An 18,839-nucleotide genomic window follows, 5' to 3' on the forward strand; every position below is an offset into this window, starting at 1 on the left:
TAACCTAAAAAAATTACAAAACTGATAAAATAATATTAGGAATGATCTTTTCATTCAAATTTATTTTCCCTCTCTTCCGATTAGTCGATGTCTTACTCGCATCTCAATGTTATTGCTTGTGTATTATGGAGAAACTACATTCCTTTTTAGGAAACAAATCTTTAAAAACAAAATAGTAGTAGCATGTGTTATTCTTGGCTCTTGTTGTTGTGGAACAAGGAGCTGTGAAATTTATCCAGACCATATAGGAGAGCACGGTCGAATGGGCACATATCTCTTAAGAGTCTTGTTTCTTGTGACGAGAGTTCCGACAGCATGTCCCTCGATTGCGCCGGTGACGGTAGTTGACCTTGGGCTAGCAACGACCTTGTAAAGTGCTCGGGTGCCAAGCCCAGTGCAAACGTTGTTGAAGATATCGTCGGTACCCCTGGCAGCCACAATCCCGCTCTCCCATTCGACATAAAGGAGCCCTATGATGCCCAGTATGTTACCAAACTTCATTCTTGTGTAGCTAGAGGCGTTCAAGACGTTGTTAACCTCGAGCTCATGGAATCTCCTGGGTCTTCAAGCCCTTGACCAAGCCAAACTTGGCACCAGAGATGGCATTGACGAGATACTCACAGCCCGTGTCATAGGTGATATTTTCACCAAAATACCTTCTCTGCACAACAACCTCTTCTTTAAATAAGAATTCTGGGGAAGTGGGTATTTGGTATATATTCTGAATCAACCTGTAATCAATGGCACCGTGCAGATTTCTTTAGGGATTGTACAGGTGCCTGCCTTCAGGATCTGTTACTCCATCTGCTGAATGATCAATTATTTGATTATTGGTTTCGTCGGGGTATGCCTACCACAAGTGTTTCCCCTCGGTCAATGGCGTGACCTAGACCTTCTATAAATTCAAAAGAAATCAAGATAAGGAAAGTGAATAAAGGCACAAGAATGGAACCAATATTGCAGACCCATCATTTTCTAATCAATTAAGGAAATAATGCCCAGTTTCAACGCCTTATTTTATTTTTTTGGAGAACTGATCAAGGGAGAATCTATTCCAAGAGGATCTCCTCTTGGATGTTTTGGAAACCACGATCTGACTTATGATCACCTGTTTTTAGAAGTTGATAAGCCAATTGGGATAATAACATATATAATGTGAACTTCAATATATTCTCAGATTTGAATTTTTTGATGATGGCATACCCAGATTGGAAAAGGCACCCGCTTCAACTTAATGGAAAAAAGTCAAGAATATATATTCTTTAGTCAGGAAAGAGATGAGAGATGTCAAAGATGGAGGAGCCATAAGAAGGACGGGACCTGTTAGAGCTGGAAGAGCCGCTGTAATAAAGGGAGGGCATAGGTAGGGGAGAAAGGGGAAGGAAAAAAGGAGAAGGGAAAAATGAGAAAGGAGAAGTTTGGGTGTGGGTACTATTGGTGTTCAAGCGGAGCTTCGAGGTTCAATACAAGCTTGGGGTTGAATGACTTACTTCGCAAAGCAGTCACTGGGCCTATACTCACTGGAACTACCATGCAGCTACTGGGGAAGCTATTAGATCTTACGCCATGATTATTGTCTTGGACAAACCTCTGTTGGCCTTATCCATAGAGAACAACTTCCGACATTTGCTAAGTTCAAGGAGAGGAGAGCAAGGCTTGTGCTTTCAACCTTTGGGCGGGAAGGTAGTTAATCACTTGCAATGCTTCTGAAGTTTAATGGAACCTCTTTTAAAAAAATGTTGGTATTAATCTATAGTACTTTATGTAACTTTCTAGGGTGAAGTAGACTTCCTTAATTGGAGTTTATGGGTTTTAATAGTCTCTTTATGAATGCAGGGGTTTAAGTTCTCACTAATTTCATTCTAAATGTAGGTTGTAGCTGCATCTACATCAGCCACATAGACACAAAAGCACCAAAGCATCGAAGATGACGAGGTGAACATGGATCCTACGGTTGGTATCATATACTTGTAGTTTGGTTATTTCAGCTTACTTATTTTAGAAGAGGAGCTCATCTCTTCATAAATAGACATTGTTGGTTGGTATCATATACTTGCATTTTGGTTATTTCAGCTTACTTATTTTAGAAGAGGAGCTCATCTCTTCATAAATAGACATTGTTAATGGTCAGAAACTCAAGAATCAACATTGATGTTATATTTTGAATAAATTAGAAATAGTAGAGAATCCAGGCACACATCCAATCATCTCATGATTGGATTTTGGTGTTTTTTCTCTTGTTCCTTTGGTTATTGCTTATCTTTAATTATTGACCAGACTCTTCTATCAAATAGTCTCTTATGTTACTCGATAAAAATATTTTCACTCCAAGGATTGATAGAGACAGAAATCTACTGCCACATATTATGCACAAAGTGTAATCTTCGAAGTTTTTTCAATAATGTTGAACCATGTCATATTGATTCTTCATCTCATGTCAGCCACAATGTTAACTTGCAAATGTATATCATATAGTTACAAATGAAAGTCATCTCAGACTGATATTTTATGATAGCCTTGATTCATTCTTAAGTATTCAACACACACTCTACTCAAGTAATTTTACATTCTACCAATCCTTTTTTAAAAGGAAAGTGAAATGGATCAATTATCCCATAATGGAAACATCTAATGTACATAGCCAAACACTATTTGCATGAAAACTAATATAAATTATAGACTATTTTCCTTTGGCTTTCTACTAAGTTCAGCATATTGGCCTCCCACAAGCTACAAAATTTCCTCCCACAAGCCAGGAGTTGAAGCAGAGGCAACAATGATTAGATTGGGGTTGAAAGCTTGTTGCATACCAGTAATCCAAGGGTAACTACTCCTTCAATTGATTGAATTCCCAACCTGCATAGCTAAGAAAGAACCTGAAATTTTCAAGTTGAAGCACTTTATTCCTCACAAGTTTTGTTGCAGAGTGTAAATTGTTCCTAGCACCATAACACAAATAGAGAATAACTTCATCAAAATCTGTAACAACATTTTCACCTATAGTTAATAGGAACATACTTGCTTCAAGAAATGCACCAAAATGCGGTGGATAATCTGTAAATATTGTAAGAAAATATGGATCAGAAGGCTTCATGTCTTTGATACACCTTTGAAAAGGATTATTAAGGATGTGTTGGGGCTAATTCGAGGAATTTCAAAGAGATTTCCCAATGCCTTTATTTCTCTCCTCCAAACTACTCTCCAATGGATGGGAACTCTCGAAAGCACTGGAAAATAGGAGGTATCATAATCTTTGAAGATTGGTCCATCAATATTTTAAATTGTTTACAATGCATAAAACTATGCATTGCCATCAGGAATTATAGCTTGGATCCTTTGTCCACAGTGGGTGCCCTTAAATTGCAGTAATGCACATATTTAGTTCATTAGAGTGTCAACCGTGTTTGTTTACCATGCATTCTATATGTAAAATGTTCATTGTATAACAACTTGGGATTGCTAGGTTTCTAGTTATGTAGCTGTCTAACCTCTTTAGCATTTGGAGTCTCACTTGACACATATCGAGACAAAGAGGCTCTCAAGAGATGGAGTTGGGCTTTGGAAATCTAGCAGTAGATGACATCTTTTCTGTCCCAAGTTATGCTATGAATGGATTAGTTTTTTATCAGGGTAACCCTATTTTAGGTGTTCGTGTTTACCTTTATTCAGATGATGTCCATGAGTTGAAGTGCCCTCAAGAAGCTCCTTGGCCAAATCAAGCGCTTTGTCATGCAATATCTGATGCAGATGGGAAATTTGCTTTTAATTTTATTCCATGTGGAAAATAAAGGTTGTTTCCATTTTACAAGGGTGAGAATACAATATTTTATGTTTCACTTCCATCTATAGAGGTTCTTGTTGAGCACAATCATGTTAATATATCTCAACCATTTCACGTCACAGGATTCTCAGTTGGAGGACTTGTGGTGACTTTTGAAGGAGTTTGTTTTGAAGGTGTTAAGATAGTAGTTGATGGACGAGAAAGAGCTACAAAAGATGTCCAGGGATATTACAAACTTGATCATGCAACATCAACACACTACACAATCAAGGATGAGAAGGATCACTTCGAGTTTAGTAGTTTGGAAAATTTTATGGTTGTGCCAAACATGGCTTCAATCCCAAAGATAGAAGCAACAAATTATAATATTTTTGGTTCCCTAAAATTAGTGACAAATGGCTATTATGGCAAGTGTCAAGTTGGCTTGACACATGGGCTAGACAATGTTAAGCCTCAAATAAAGAGGATTGATGATATGGGAAACTTTTTCTTCGAGGTTCAACCAGGTTAATATCGAATATCCCCACTGAACTCAACAACAGAACGTGATTCTAGTGTTCAATTTTCACCATCACATATTGATGTGATAGTAACTATACCAATGTTTGGCATTGAATTTATAAATGCCCTTGTTGATATCCGTGGATCAATGATATGCAAGGAAGGATGTGACTCCTCTGTTTCTATATCACTTACTTCTCTAGCAGTTGAACTATGGGTTTAAAGAAGCTTAACTCTTTAATTTTAACAAATGAGAATAGCGACTTCATATTTGAGAAAGTCCTACCTGGTGCATTGCGTATCAAGGTAAAACATGGACCTTCATCTCCTACCTGGTGCATTGCGTCTTGAGGTAAAACATGGACCGTCATTTGATTTGTTAGATTGGGATGATGACTAGTGTTGGAAGAGAAAGGTTATTGATGTTAATGTTGGTGTTTCTGATCATTCAAAGATAGTGTTTATCCAAAAATGCTATTGGTTGCATATTATGTCTACTCATCCTATGGCTTCTTCTTACATCATATAACCAAACAAAGAACCCATGAATTTGTTGATTAAGAAAGGATGGTAGCAAATCTTCTTAGAAGCTTCTCGTGTGCACATTGCTTCATTTCTTGAACTCGTGCATTTTCTTTGGAATGCCTTCATTAGAATTCAATGTATTGAACCATAAGCCTATATATTTGACTGGTGAAAAATATCTACTAAGTGGTGAAATACATGTTGATTCAAGTTCTTACCCCAAAGCAAATAAGTTGTCTCAAAGCATTATTATAGACATATGGAAAAATGAGGGTGCATTTTTATAGATATGATCAATAATATCAAACTTGTTTCAAGTGCTAATGGACCAAGAAACATTGTTGTATATCAGTACAGTCACTCGGCCAATCTTGAATATGAAATGATCTTTGTTTTGAGAGATAAAAGGAATGCTAGTGAGAAAAATAGTTTTGAAAAGGTCTTGTTTTATCCAAGAAGTCAACACGTTGCTGTTAAAACTGATGGGTGCCAACCTGCTATTCCTTCTTTTGTGGGGTACCCAGGAAACTACATTCAGTGTTAGTGTTGCTAGCAATCCAAGGTGTTGACATTAAAGTAATTGCTCAAAATGACAGTAGCAATGGTCATTTAAAAAAAGGTTACATGGTTCTTCAAACTTCGACAGGATTAGATGGTCTATTTTTGGGTGGTCCTCTGTATGATGATACTGAGTACTATGTTGAAGCTTCCAAGGGATATCATTTAAAAGCACTTGCATAGGACCCATTTTTAAGATTAGCTATATGCTCATCCAATTTGATTGGACACCCCACTCGACTAGCCAAACCATAAAGAATATTTGATTGTTAGTATTCGACCTTCTGTGCACTCCCTGCGTTTGTGGTCCTCAGTAGAGGAATCACTGAATTTGCGTCAAATAGTCGCTAGATATGGACAAAACCTCTTCAATTGCATTGCTTCAAACTACAACCATGTAAGTCTGGATTTTACTATTACTTTCAATGCTTTACAATGAAACCAATGTAAATGCAGGTTGTATGTGGATAAAATAAAAACCAATCTAAACGCAGGTTTTCTTGTATGTGTATGTAGGGGCATACATGATAAAAAGAGTGAATGGGATAATGTTTCAAGAGCTTTCATGCTCTATCTTGAGACTCAATATGCAACGTGGAAGTAATTCAACCGTACTGGAAATGGACTCATATCCGGATAATGCATACAATTTCTTTGTGGACATATTGATTAAGATGATGGGGATCTTTAAATCATTAAAGGAGCTGGTCATATGTGTTGTGCCTTTGCTTAAATAAATATCTGTCTTCTCAATTTGTTCTTCAAGAGGCTTCCTAATCTCCAATGTTTGTTAATGGGTGACAATTTTATCTTGGTAAAAACATAATTTTTTCTTTTCCTTTACATGTGCAACAAACAACATGTTTCAATGTTTAATAATGTTTGCATTTTCTACTTTTTTTTTTCCGGGGAAAAAATCACAACTTTTTATTAAGAGCGATAAAAAGTTTTACAAGCTATTGAAACATATGCCACCACATCTGGCTCATAAGTCTGCTGTTCTGCTCAACAATTAAGGAGTTGTTCTGCTGTTCTGTAGGACCCAAAACCTTTACAGTCAACCTCCCCACGGAGGTGCAATAACAACCATGTATCAAAAATGTGAAACAAAAACTGGGATCTCCTTCAACAGAAGGAAAACAACCCCAATAAACAAAAATATAGATGTCTCAAGGCCCGTGAGCAGTTTCAAAACGGAAAGCAAGTATAAAAGTCTGTTTGCTGTGAATTTTAAAAGCTGCTACTGAAATCAAGATCTAAAGAAAAATAGAGCTGGAAAATACAAGAATATACATATAATATATAATGCCGCTGCAAAACTGCTGTCAAAAAGAAACTGGACGATAAAATTCAAAGAGACTGTGCATAAGGAGGCATATTTGATCTGACTGAATGCCCCTGTCTAATCTCTTCTATGACCCAGTTGCCCAAATCCTGTTGTACACCAGCTTTAGATAGCTGGTCTGCTTCTTCATTCTTGTCCCTGTAAATGTGGCAGATAGAAAAAATATTAAAAGATGCCTTTAATAAGAAAATTTCTTCCACAAGAGTTCTCAATATCTGATTATGACAAGATGCTTTTCCATTGACCCAATTAATGACATTAAGGGAGTCCCCAAAAATCTGTATCATGTTTATGTTTCTGTGAATAAGCCAGCATAAAAGGTAACGAAGAGCTGATAATTCCGCATAGTTATTAGTGCCATAACCCAGCCCAACAGAAGCTTTTAATGAATGATCAGGATCGATATGAATGCACAGGCCAGCTCCTGCCCTGTTATTTTGAGAAGCCCCATCAAAAAAACCCCAAGGGATGCCTTCTTGTATGTTGATTTGTTTTTGCTTTTGCTTAGGTTCTTTTTGCTCAGGAGGCGGTAAAGCAGAGTAAATGGCCGCAATGTTAGTGGCAGTGACGAAGGAGGGAATGTCCTTGTCTTGAAAAGTGCTTTTATTCCTGGCAAGCCATATTCCCCAGCAGTATATGAGAGGCAGGTTTCTCAGGTTTCCATCAGGGAAGTCTTGCCACCATTTTCTCCAAGCTGACTCCAAAGAAACGAGGCCCCACCTAGCATTTATCTTGAGCAGCGCAGAAGCCTCCTCCCAGACCTGTCTAGAGAAAGCACAAGATATGAAAAGGTGGTTTATGGATTCATCATCCGACTTGCACAGCGGGCATCTTCCAGGCCCAACTAAGAATCTAGCCTGTAGAATTTCCCAAGTTGGGATCTTCCTTTTTAAGATACACCATAGAAACAGTCTGGCCTTTGCTGGGCTTTTGAGTTTCCACAATTTTTTGGCCCACCAATCCGGAATGCCCCAACCTTTCTTTCCCATCAAGAAAAGGTATCCATCTTTGGGCGAGTAATCCCCTGTTTTACTCTGGGTCCAAAGCAGGCAGTCAGGTTCATCTTTTATCCTGACATTTGAACGTTGAAGTTCTTTTATGAAGACCTCCCACTCAGCCTTCCACCTGACATTGATTCCCAACTCGACATCATCCTTCCAGGCCTGTCCCCAGATAGTAGACTGTCCCACCTTCTCCACTTGATTTAGTGATGTAATACCTTTGCTGTCCAGATGTCTGAGAAGTCCAGGCGACAGAGCATAATCTTCATTGCATCCTACCCAAGGGTCTCTGCCAATCTTGATTAGACTACCATCACCAACTTTCCAAGCTAAGCCTTGTTCGATCACGGAGAAAGCTTCCACCGTGGCCTTCCATATGGCAGAAGTATTTTTTATCTTCTTGTTTTGACTCCGGATCCAGTCTTCCAGGGGGATGGGGTCAATGTATTTCCTTTTTACCACTCTTGTCCATAAGTTTTCCATAGTTATTAGCCTCCATCCGGATTTTGCAGCTAAAGAGAGACTGAATTCTGGGAGTCTTTTAATGCCCCATCCACCCCATTCTTTTGGTCTGGCCACTTTGTCCCAAGCCACCCAAGGCAGAACTGAGGATTCCTTAGTGCCGGCCCAAAGAAATCTACTACATATTTTCCTGATTTTCTCCATCACTCCTTTGGGGATCCAAGTCAGGGCAGCCCAGTATACCGGAATAGCTAGGAGAACAGATTTAATAAGAGTCAGCCTCCCAGCTCTGGAAAGCCACCTGAAGCTCCAGTGTGATATTCTAGCTTCAATTTTCAGTTCCAATCCTCTTTTCTGTAGCCTACAGGCTTTAGCCAAAAACCCAAATATTTGAAAGGAGTATCCAGAGGCTGGATAGGGAAAGGAAATAAATTAGCCAGACTGTTCCTTTCCCTTCTTTCAAAATCTGCCACACAAGCTTGGGACTTTCCAGAATTAATCTGCATTCCAGTGGCTTTAAGGAAGAGATCAAAAATACATTTTAATTCCTTTAGTTCATCAGAGGAGCCATTAGTGAAAATCAAAATATCATCAACAAAAAGGAGGTGAGTGATGAAGAGATTGATTGCTACCTCTATACCCTTTACCTTTCCCGTCCTTCTGGCTTTATGGATTAGTCTACTTAGTCCTTCTGCCACAAGAAGGAACAGAAGGGGAGATAAAGGGCACCCTTGCCTTAATCCCCTCTGACTGTTGAAAAATGAGGAGGCCGCACCGTTAACCAAAACTGCAAAACTGACATTTGTGATGCACCCCATGACCCAGCTAACAAAAGAATAGTTGAAACCGAGATGTGTAAGCAACATTCGCAAATAGAGCCAACTGATCCGGTCATATGCTTTGGATAAATCAATTTTGAGCACAGCACCCTTCTTATTCTTCATCCGGATACTATGAATAACCTCCTGGGCAACCCCGATGGCTTCATGAATTTGTCTTCCATCCAGAAATCCAAATTGTTCCATCGATATGTTTTGTGATAGGATTGGTGCTAATCTGAGAGCAATAACCTTTGCAATAATCTTGTAGATGCAGTTACACAAGGATATTGGTCTGAAGTCTTCGAAACTATCCGGATCATCCTTCTTCGGAATAAGAGCTATGAAAGTTGAGTTGAAGGGTCTATAGATTTCTCCTTTCTGTCTTGACTCTTCAACTACTTCAGTTATTTCTGTTCCCAATTGATCAAAAAAATGGAGGAACAGCTCTATTGTCCAGCCATCAGGGCCTGGGCTCTTGTCTTTGCCCATGAGCTTCATAGCTGCTTCAACCTCCTCCTTTGAGACCGGGGAGGACAGATCTTCTGATTCATCTTCCTCAATGAACCTAGGAAAGCTTTGTGCCGTTTGGAGGACTTCTGCAATCGTAGCCTCCCCAGAATCTGAGAAAATGTTCTGAAAGTGTCTTTTCCCAAGCCCAGAGAGCTCTGAGAAAGAATTGACCATCCTCCCTTCTTCGTTTTTAAGGCGCCAAATAGTATTTGCAGCTTTCCTACCTTTAGCAAAGTTATGAAAAAACTTAGTATTCTCATCCCCCGATTTTATCCAGACTGCCCTACTTTTTATCCTCCATTCTTCTTCCTTATCCAGTAGGATTTTATTTTGTTGTTTCTCCAAATGGAGGATTCTGTCTTTGGATGACTGAGATGAGTAACCATCAACCTCCATACTTTCCAGCTGCTTCAGTTCCTCCCTAATATTTCCCAACTCCTCATTTTGCTTCAGCTTTCTTTCCTTTGCCCAGGAGATTGTGGCTTTCTTCAAATTTTTAAGGTTCTCCATGAACAAAAAACTCCTATCCTCATCAGAGTTTGGAACAGGGTGGCTCCATGTATTATTGAACAGATTGCAGAAAGAGGGATCTTGGAGCCAAGCAGGATTGAACTTGAAAGGGGCCGGGGGCTTGGGGGGAGGGAGGAAAAGGTCAAGAAAAACGGGGCATTTTCTACTTAGCTGTCATGTATAGCATAAAATTTTTTTTATACAAAGCATATATTGATGTAACTTAGGTTGACTATTAGGTTTTGGTTCATTATTATGTCCTGTTTGCAGATTCAGTATATTCAATAGATATGAAACAAAACCAAGTAACGACTTTGTTTCATATCTATTCCTTAATGAAAATATACACTACCTAAATTAAAAAAGTTAACCTGCTATAAGATGTGAAAAGACCATAAAATTCTTCCATGGTTTTTTTCCTTGATGTTCATAATGAATATTTATGTCTTTTACCTCATAAATGAGTGCAGAGTTGGCTTATTTTGGTTTTGAATGCAATTCAGGGACTTTCAAAATATCCCATATCTCGGCGTCTCAGATTCCCACTCTCTCATCTCCATATATACAGGTTTATGTAGACATAATTGAAATTCATGATAGGGAAATCAATGTATTAGGTTGCTTTCTTTAGGGCACCCCTGCTCTAGAGATGATAGAACTTTGTTTAATTAATGACTTGAATTATGACGATCCATGATATGTAATTTTTTTGGAGGAAGTGATGTATTTGAATAGAGTTTCAAAGCAAGCAAGGATATTGGTATGAGAATATTCTTTTTAAATACATGCTGCAAAATCTTTAAACCGTTGGCCAGTAAAAAGGCTTCCTAGCTTCATTTTCTTTTATTTTTTTCTTTACGAAATGGTATGACCAATGCAGGCTGTGTGTGGATACGAGGATGAATTCTACTGTGGATACGAGGATGTGGACACCAATGGAATGACCTGCTTAGTCTTGGGAAACATTGAGTGTGGAAGTGGATGGCAGTTTCATGGAGCGGGTATGCGACATTTTGCCCCATATTCATTTTGTTTATCACTTGTTGTTTGTGCTGGTTTTAATAGTTAGTTTTAATTATTTATCTTTTTGTCATTTATATAATTAACATTCAATGTTTCCCAGGCAAGGTAACATTTTCGGTTTCTTTAGATGAGCAGCATGTAGGATTTGGATGTTCCCAATGAGTTTTAAACTTTTGTCTAATATGCCTTGTCGATTTCGCATTGTTATTGCGGGTTATCACTTTAATTGTTATCCGGTTTGACATTTGGTTAACAACAAAATTCCATGCTTTTATAATTTATTTTTATGTTAACATTTAAAAGTATTTAAGAAATTTGTCTTCAATAGCCACACTTCAAACAATGGATTTCACACTACTAGGTTTAAGGTTTCGGTTATGTATTTGGTTAAAATTTCCCAAGATTTATATCATATCTCAAGTGTCAGGTTTGGGTTATTTATTTGGTCAAAATTTCCCATGATTTATATCATATCTCAGCCTTTTGAAATTCATGCATTCATTCCATTCGAATGTAACACATCATGACAAGGATGGGCCCTATTAAGCTCACCAACTCTGTTACTATGCTTCATGAATCATAATTCAAATGGACTCTGAATTTGGTTCTTTTCCTTGACTAAACAGTATTAAGCAAAATCCTCTCATTCAAACTCAACCCCAAGTCATACTCAAAATTTTGACATGTGAATAACATTGTCTCGGCAGCAAGTTTGACACCCAAGTCCTTGCAAGTCAGACAAGATTGTCCATTTTTTAAAAAAATGATCATATCCTTAAATTGTTAGCCCTTGGACTCCTTCATTAAAGAAAAGATCATTCTATGATCTTGATAATTCGTCTATCAAAATGTGGTTGGGGTGAAATATGAGTTAAGGAGTAGAGGAAGAAATTTTCCTTGACATTGCCTAGAATATTTTGAACTTTTGGGGGCACATCATGTGACACTACCATCACCACACCAACATTTTTTGGTAAAGTTCCACTGCAAGAGGCATCCACTGATTCACATTCCTCAACCCGTGACCATAAAGATGATTCTTCCTGAAATTTTTTCCTAGATGATGATAATGATATATAGTCCTTATCATCATAAAGTATGGATTTTCTTTCTTCACCCGTGCTCCACCTTCCCCCTCCCAATTGTATATAAGGATCAGTTTCTCTTGCATGCTTCCCTCTGATTGCAAAGTTATACCCATACCTAAAATCCTCGTCTTGATCTTGGTTCTTATGCTTCTCTTCTTCTTCTAAGCTAAGCAATCGGAAAAACATTACCTCCCTACCACCACAAATAGATAAACCATTTTTCCTACACTATCTTTCAAGCTCCACAAGAGGAATACTAAACAATTCTCGAGCTATTGCTCCCTCTCCAATCACCATAGAAACATCTTGATTTGGACTAGATCCATCTATTATGTCCATAAGATTGGATTCGGAACTATCAAGGTCCTTCAATGGTGGGGCATCTCCACATATTGAATGAAAGCGAGGGACACCCTAATTTCCAAGCCAAAGAAAGGTAGCTCTTTGTCCATTCACATAAGCATATGAAAGGAGAAACTAGTTTGACCAAACCTGGAGAACTTTCATCACTCTCTCCTGCAAGGACGCCATAATATAAATGTAAAAAAATTCACAAAAAGATCCACACAGTCATTACACTAATTATGATATATTTTTTTACAAGTAAAAATTACCAGCCACCTTGCTAATTGATGACCAATAAGGGGCTTGATCTTAATACATGATATATTTTCATCATTATTATCCTCAACATGTTCTATTATTTAGAGTGAGATTTCATGAATTGGCAGGCGTGTTTTTCGACATTTGTATTTTTATATCCCACACAATTGGAATCTTGCTACATTTGGCCTCCTCTACTTCCCTTGGCTAAATATGTTAAAAAGGGTACAAAACAGTAATGATATGTTCTTTTGCCATAAGTTCTTCTCATTCTTAGGATGAATTCTATGGAAAGTTTATTCATGCCAGTTATGTGGTAGAAAATAATGTTCCATTATTAGTTTTTATCATCTCTTGTTTATGAGTTAACATGCTTGTATTGTACTAGCTCGTTACGACTATGTCATGTAAAGATCAAGTTGAGTGGTTTTTACATTTGATTTCCATTGTAGTCAACAACTAGATATATAAGTTTTCTGTTAGGTTGAATGATGGGACAACACACTTTGATTTATCTTAGTGCTCTCTTTTTCATATACTATCACAAGTGCACAAATACAAACTCACTTTTCTTTTTACCTAGATAAGAAAATGATGACAGCTTTGTATTTTGTAGTGACAAGGATAACTATGTATTGGAGCTAGACCTTGAGCCCTTTAATTCATCCTTTCCTTACCCAACACGACCATCTCCTATTGGTAACGGAGTTCAATTTCTGAACCAACATTTGTCTTCAATACTATTTCATGATAAAGAAAGAACACAACCATTGTTGGATTTCCTTCAAGCACACAAATACCAAATCCATGTCATTTTTATTTCCTTGGTTAATATATTGCATCATTGTGTTTGATAGTTAATTCATTATTATTCTATGCCAATAAATCTCTATCAAATAGCAGAGAAGGATGACCCGACTGTTTTAGAGATATATAATATGAATTAATTAAAAATTCACAGGGTTATTTCAATTCTCATCTTTCTATTTCACTTCTTTAGAGAAAACTATATATTCAAATACCAACTCAACTCAAACCAAACTAAAATAGAGAATCCTAGTTATGAAGATGTTTCTCTCTCCATACCTTATAATGACATTATTTTTTTGAATTATACTTGAAGTTCACTAATAATAACCTGGATTTATATATTTCTTTTAACACCAAATTGAAATCATGGTAAAAATACAAATATCCCATTAAATATGACCTAAAGATGATTCAAAGAATATCACCTTTAGTCTGAGCATGTGGCAGAGTAATTTCTGAGGTGTGAAGTTTTATTAGAGGCATTGTTTGTTTATTTGTTTTGGTTAGAAAATGGTTTTCTCTTTCTTTTATGTGACTTTCAATTTATCATATCTAGCATGTTGAGAAATGAGAAAGAATAATGTGTGACATTTATCTTGCAGAAATTGATGTTGAATGAAAGGATATAGAGTTTAACCAAGATACAATCTGCTTTGGTAAAGGTAGAGGGACATGTTACACAAAAATATCGTCACCATGACTATTTGAAGTCAGTATGGGTCTATCATCACTTGTACTGTCCTCCTAAGCAAGTCTCGGACCTCAGCTCTTCAAGTCAAGCTTTGAAAATGAGAGAAAGACATTGAAAATCAACAAAGTTCTGGTTTCGCACTTTCTCTCATTGTTGCCTGCAGTCCCGCACCCCCTGTTGACATGACCTGTGGACCTGCCCGCTCTGTCCCTAAAGGAGTGGGTGCGGACCCCTGTGAAAGTCAAAAAGGCGTAAGTTTATTATAAAAAAACTCACTTTGGGTTAATTCTAGATGATTCTAGAAGGAATTTGGACGTGGATTGTTCGCTCTTAGGTGGTTCATGCATCCAAAAGAGAAGGAGCTAATCCCTTGATGAGAGGAGCTATCCCTTTGAAGGAGGACCTAGTAACTTCCCTCCATTGCACTATAAATTAAGGCATTAGGCTGGTTGCTAGGGAGGTTAGAAGCTGAACATTTTTGAGGGTAAATGCTGGTGGAATTGAGACTTCCTAGTTAAGCTTGAGAGAGAGATCACATACCTTTTTGGCTTCATTGGGAAGAGAGTGAAACTTGTCAAAGTAGAGGAGACTTCTTGTTGGACCCTGGGAGGAGCTTGTACAACATCAAGGCACAGGTTGTAAAGTTCTTCTTTGATTTGAATTAATACAATCAGATTCATTTTTCTCAACAAATTGTCTTATGTCATTTGTTTCATGAATTCCTTGATCATCATGTTAAGTATGCTTTATGATATTGGCTTTTCAGGTGCTATTTAATTTGTTTTCTTGTTTGTGTTTGCAGATTCGCGATAAGGGAGCTTATTTGGATCAAAGGAGCGAGGCTTCCATAAACTTGCATTGGACCCAAGGTAGGCCTAAAACACTTGTTTGCCTTTGTTTATATATTGCATATTTAGAGAAAGATAGTTTTTGATTGGCTTGCTTGTCACTAGATATCTTTAGATACTAGGAAGGTCTATCTTGTCTGCAAGAATTCTTCTCCTATCATAACCTTGACAAATTCCCCAACAAGAGACTCTTCCGTGGAAATTTCCGCCGATATTCATGTTGTAGAGTCATCTACAGCCAAATCAAAATCTGGTGGTAAGAAGAAAGGGAAGAAGAAAAATAAAACAGATAAAAATTCGAAAGAGAAACCAGAAAAAGCGGAATCAACTGATGAGAAACGCAAACCTCGTTATCCTTGTCTCATTTGTGACGAAGAGAATTTTACAAGAGACTGCCCTCTTCGTGCAGCGGTTGCGAAGATTGTCAAAGGTTCCCAAACTCTTGCTGTTTTGAAGGATCCTTTTCCAAGTCAAGACAGTAAGATGATAGGTTCTTCCTCAAATGCCAATGAAGAACCCATATTGATGATGTCCCACGTTAGCATTGCGACTCGATCGCATGATTATGGTAGTAAAAGTCCTGTTGATGGTAAAGAAGCAGAATCTTCTCATTCTAACCCATCAACCTCAGCTCCTGGTTCCGATCCGCTACAGATCGAGAAACCTAATCCAGACTTAGTAATCAAACCGCTTGCCAAGGGTATACTTCGAAAGTCAGCTTTCAATCCACATGCGAGAGCGGCTCATAACTATAACATTGTTGAAGATTTAGTTGTTTCACCTTCAACAATGTCGGCTTTGGAAGTGCTGCAATCATGTCCAGCACAGCGTAAATTACTTTTGTCGGCTATAGGAGCTGTTGACGTTCAGGACTCGAACCTTATAATTTTCTATCTAGAAAATAGTACACCTCGCTTACCTCATCAAATGGCTTTCCAGATTGCAGTGATAGTCAAAAACATACCTATTCATAGGACTGTGATTGATGAGGGAGCCTCAACGTGTATTATGTCGATATAGTGTTGGAGATCGCTTGGTTCTCCTTCACTAAATCAATCCCCGACGATTCTAAAGGCCTTTGACGACCGTGGGTTTCATCCTTTTGGCATTCTACAGGATTTACCTATAGGGGTAGAAGGCAAAACTGTTAATCTAGATGTGGAGGTGGTTGATGCCCCTCTAGATTACATCCTTCTCTTGGGTCATAGTTGGTCTTACTCTATGATAACTGTCATTTCATCGGTCTTTCGAGTTATAAAGTTTCCTCATAATGGAAAGATCGTAACAATAGACCAGCTGGCTTACTTTTCATCTGACCCAGCCTCTTCTGAAAGCATTCAGCATGTCGGTAAAACGACTATCCTGTATAAGGATGTTGGAGTAGGACTAGTTAAAGATGCCAGTTTACTGGGAACTTTTCCTTTTCCTCCTATCAACGCATCGTATTCTTTTGCAACCATTCATATGATTTCGTCAGACACCATTGTTTATGATGATCCTTGGATCGTACCTTCCGAATCGGAGATAGACTCATTTGATGATGTTTTGCCTTTGATTCCATATGAAATTGCGTATCAGGTCGTGCAATCGTTTTCCGACCCATCTTCAACCAAAATTGACTCAATGAATGTGGTCCATGAGGAATCACTTTTCACATCAAACTCGGATTCAATAACGTTTTCCGACCTTGTTCACTCTGATGAGAAAATTCGTGAAATCCTATGCGTCGATGACTTACCATGGGAAGATCTCCATCATAGATCTTCGTTTTTACCCGAGAGTGATCGTTTTGAAAATGATTTCTCATCAATTTTTACGACTAAATATGTAAAGGAACCTCAGAATCCAATGAAAAATCATGATTCCGAGTTAAATTTGGGAAACATTTCTCGAACTATTCCTATTGATATTTCGGTTAAGCCTGGAATTGTTGAAAACTTGAGCTTTTTAGCATGTAAGTTAGTTGGCATGATTGCGCCTAAGCTTTCCCTGAAGGTTGAATACTAAGTTACTAAGGTGTTATTTTCTATGGTGACCTTAATTTATTTATACAGGTCATATGACCACATAGTGGCCACTACTGCTCAATTGAAGAAAACTTGTTCGAGTTTCTTACTTTTATGGGGAAGAATGGCTTTAACATTGTTGATGTTGAGGTATATGTAATATAAATCCTTTATAGTCTACTTTCATTTATATTCTAGTGTTCATCGTCTTTCATGTCTTACACTTTACATTCTAGGTTCTTTTGTTTCCAGAAAAGGAACTCAATATTGATGGTAAGCAACAGGATTTGAAGAAAGAGGAGAACACTAACACTGGAGTGACAAATGCAAAAAGAGAGAGAAGAGAACCGGTCTAGTGGTACTGTTAAATCCAATATCCCACATAAGATACACACATAGAGACTGATGTTCAAGTCTTCATAGTTGGTGAATTCACCTGCAATGACTTGACATCACAATGATAATGTTTTATAGTGATGAAACAACATTTCATGTGTAAATTGTAGTCCAACCAATGTTAAGTTGGAAACTCATATTGTAATACTCGACATTTCATATAATATAATTTATGTGGTTGAAATTATTTATAGTTGCACTTGATATTGTTTAGTATTTTAACTAACATATGTAATTTTGAATTTTCATATTAGATGAACCAATTCACATTGTATGATGTTTTTTTTATTTAGTCACAAAATCATACTAATTAATCTATGTTGATTAATAATGAACACATAAAATCAATCTAAAACTACTAAATTAGTAGTTTATATTGATTAATGATGAACACAAATAAAATGAATATATGACTAAATTAATCGTTTATAATGATTATTAATGAAAATAAATAAAATGAATATAAACTACTAAATTAGTCGTTTATATAATGAATATGAAACTACCAAATAAATATTATTGGCTGCTGCAAATGATTAATTTTTCATTACAAATGACAACTAAATTTTGCATATATATGACTATTAGTAGCTAATCTACAGTATCTTATAACACGACAAAAATTTAGTCATATTTCTTTGGTCATTAATTGGTTTCAAACAACGACTAAAATTTGCATATATATGACTATTAGTAGCTAATTTATAGTATCTTATAACATGACCAACATTTTGGTCATATTTCTTTGGTCATTAATTGGTTTTCTCACATGATCATATAGTAATATATTTTGTTGTATAATTGGTCATTAATTGTGGAAATTAATGAGTAAATCAATAATTAAAATAATGACCAAATTTATGACTAAATACATTGCTATATGATAAAATTGAGACAATCAATTAATGACTAAGCTAAAAACGTGATCTGAAATGATCATATATTAAAACTGAAGTAGAATTGATTATGCCAACAGTGAAATGAATGTCAACTTAAAATGTTGAAACCGTGAGAACTGCTTGAGAAGAAAGACTTTACGATAGATGATAAACATACAAAAGATGCAAAATAGAAGTGAAAAAAACAAATACACAACGATACCAGACAACAAGATTGATTATGGAGTTCATCCCTGATGGACTACGTCTCCAGGTCTGCTTTCAAGATGGGTGACCGATTTATTAGGATTGAATATGAGGAAGTCGATTACATAGGAAACTGGCCAAACTGAATGTGCATGCAGGAAATTTTGGTCATTGTCATAAGAAATATCTCTGAACCATGTTTCTAATGCCTGTATCGGTTTCCAATTCCGACTCCCGATGCCCCTATTACACTGAAAACAAAATTGCCTATATCC

At 37.1% G+C, this 18,839-nt stretch overlaps 1 protein-coding gene across 1 annotated transcript; it reads right to left on the minus strand.

Moving 5' to 3' along the window:
• Positions 1-231: 231 nt before the first annotated feature.
• LOC149207332 (uncharacterized) lies at positions 232-10,014 on the minus strand. Its single transcript, XM_089398006.1, is given in 5 exon segments — positions 232-553; positions 555-850; positions 6,755-8,474; positions 8,909-9,728; positions 9,903-10,014. Coding segments are annotated over 5 exon segments (3,270 nt in total).
• Positions 10,015-18,839: the final 8,825 nt, after the last annotated feature.

Source organism: Pinus tabuliformis, chromosome 1_2 (genome assembly GCF_031772625.1).
Source record: "Pinus tabuliformis cultivar Carrire ecotype Pingquan chromosome 1_2, CPIR1, whole genome shotgun sequence".
In the NCBI taxonomy this organism is placed as follows: domain Eukaryota; kingdom Viridiplantae; phylum Streptophyta; class Pinopsida; order Pinales; family Pinaceae; genus Pinus; species Pinus tabuliformis.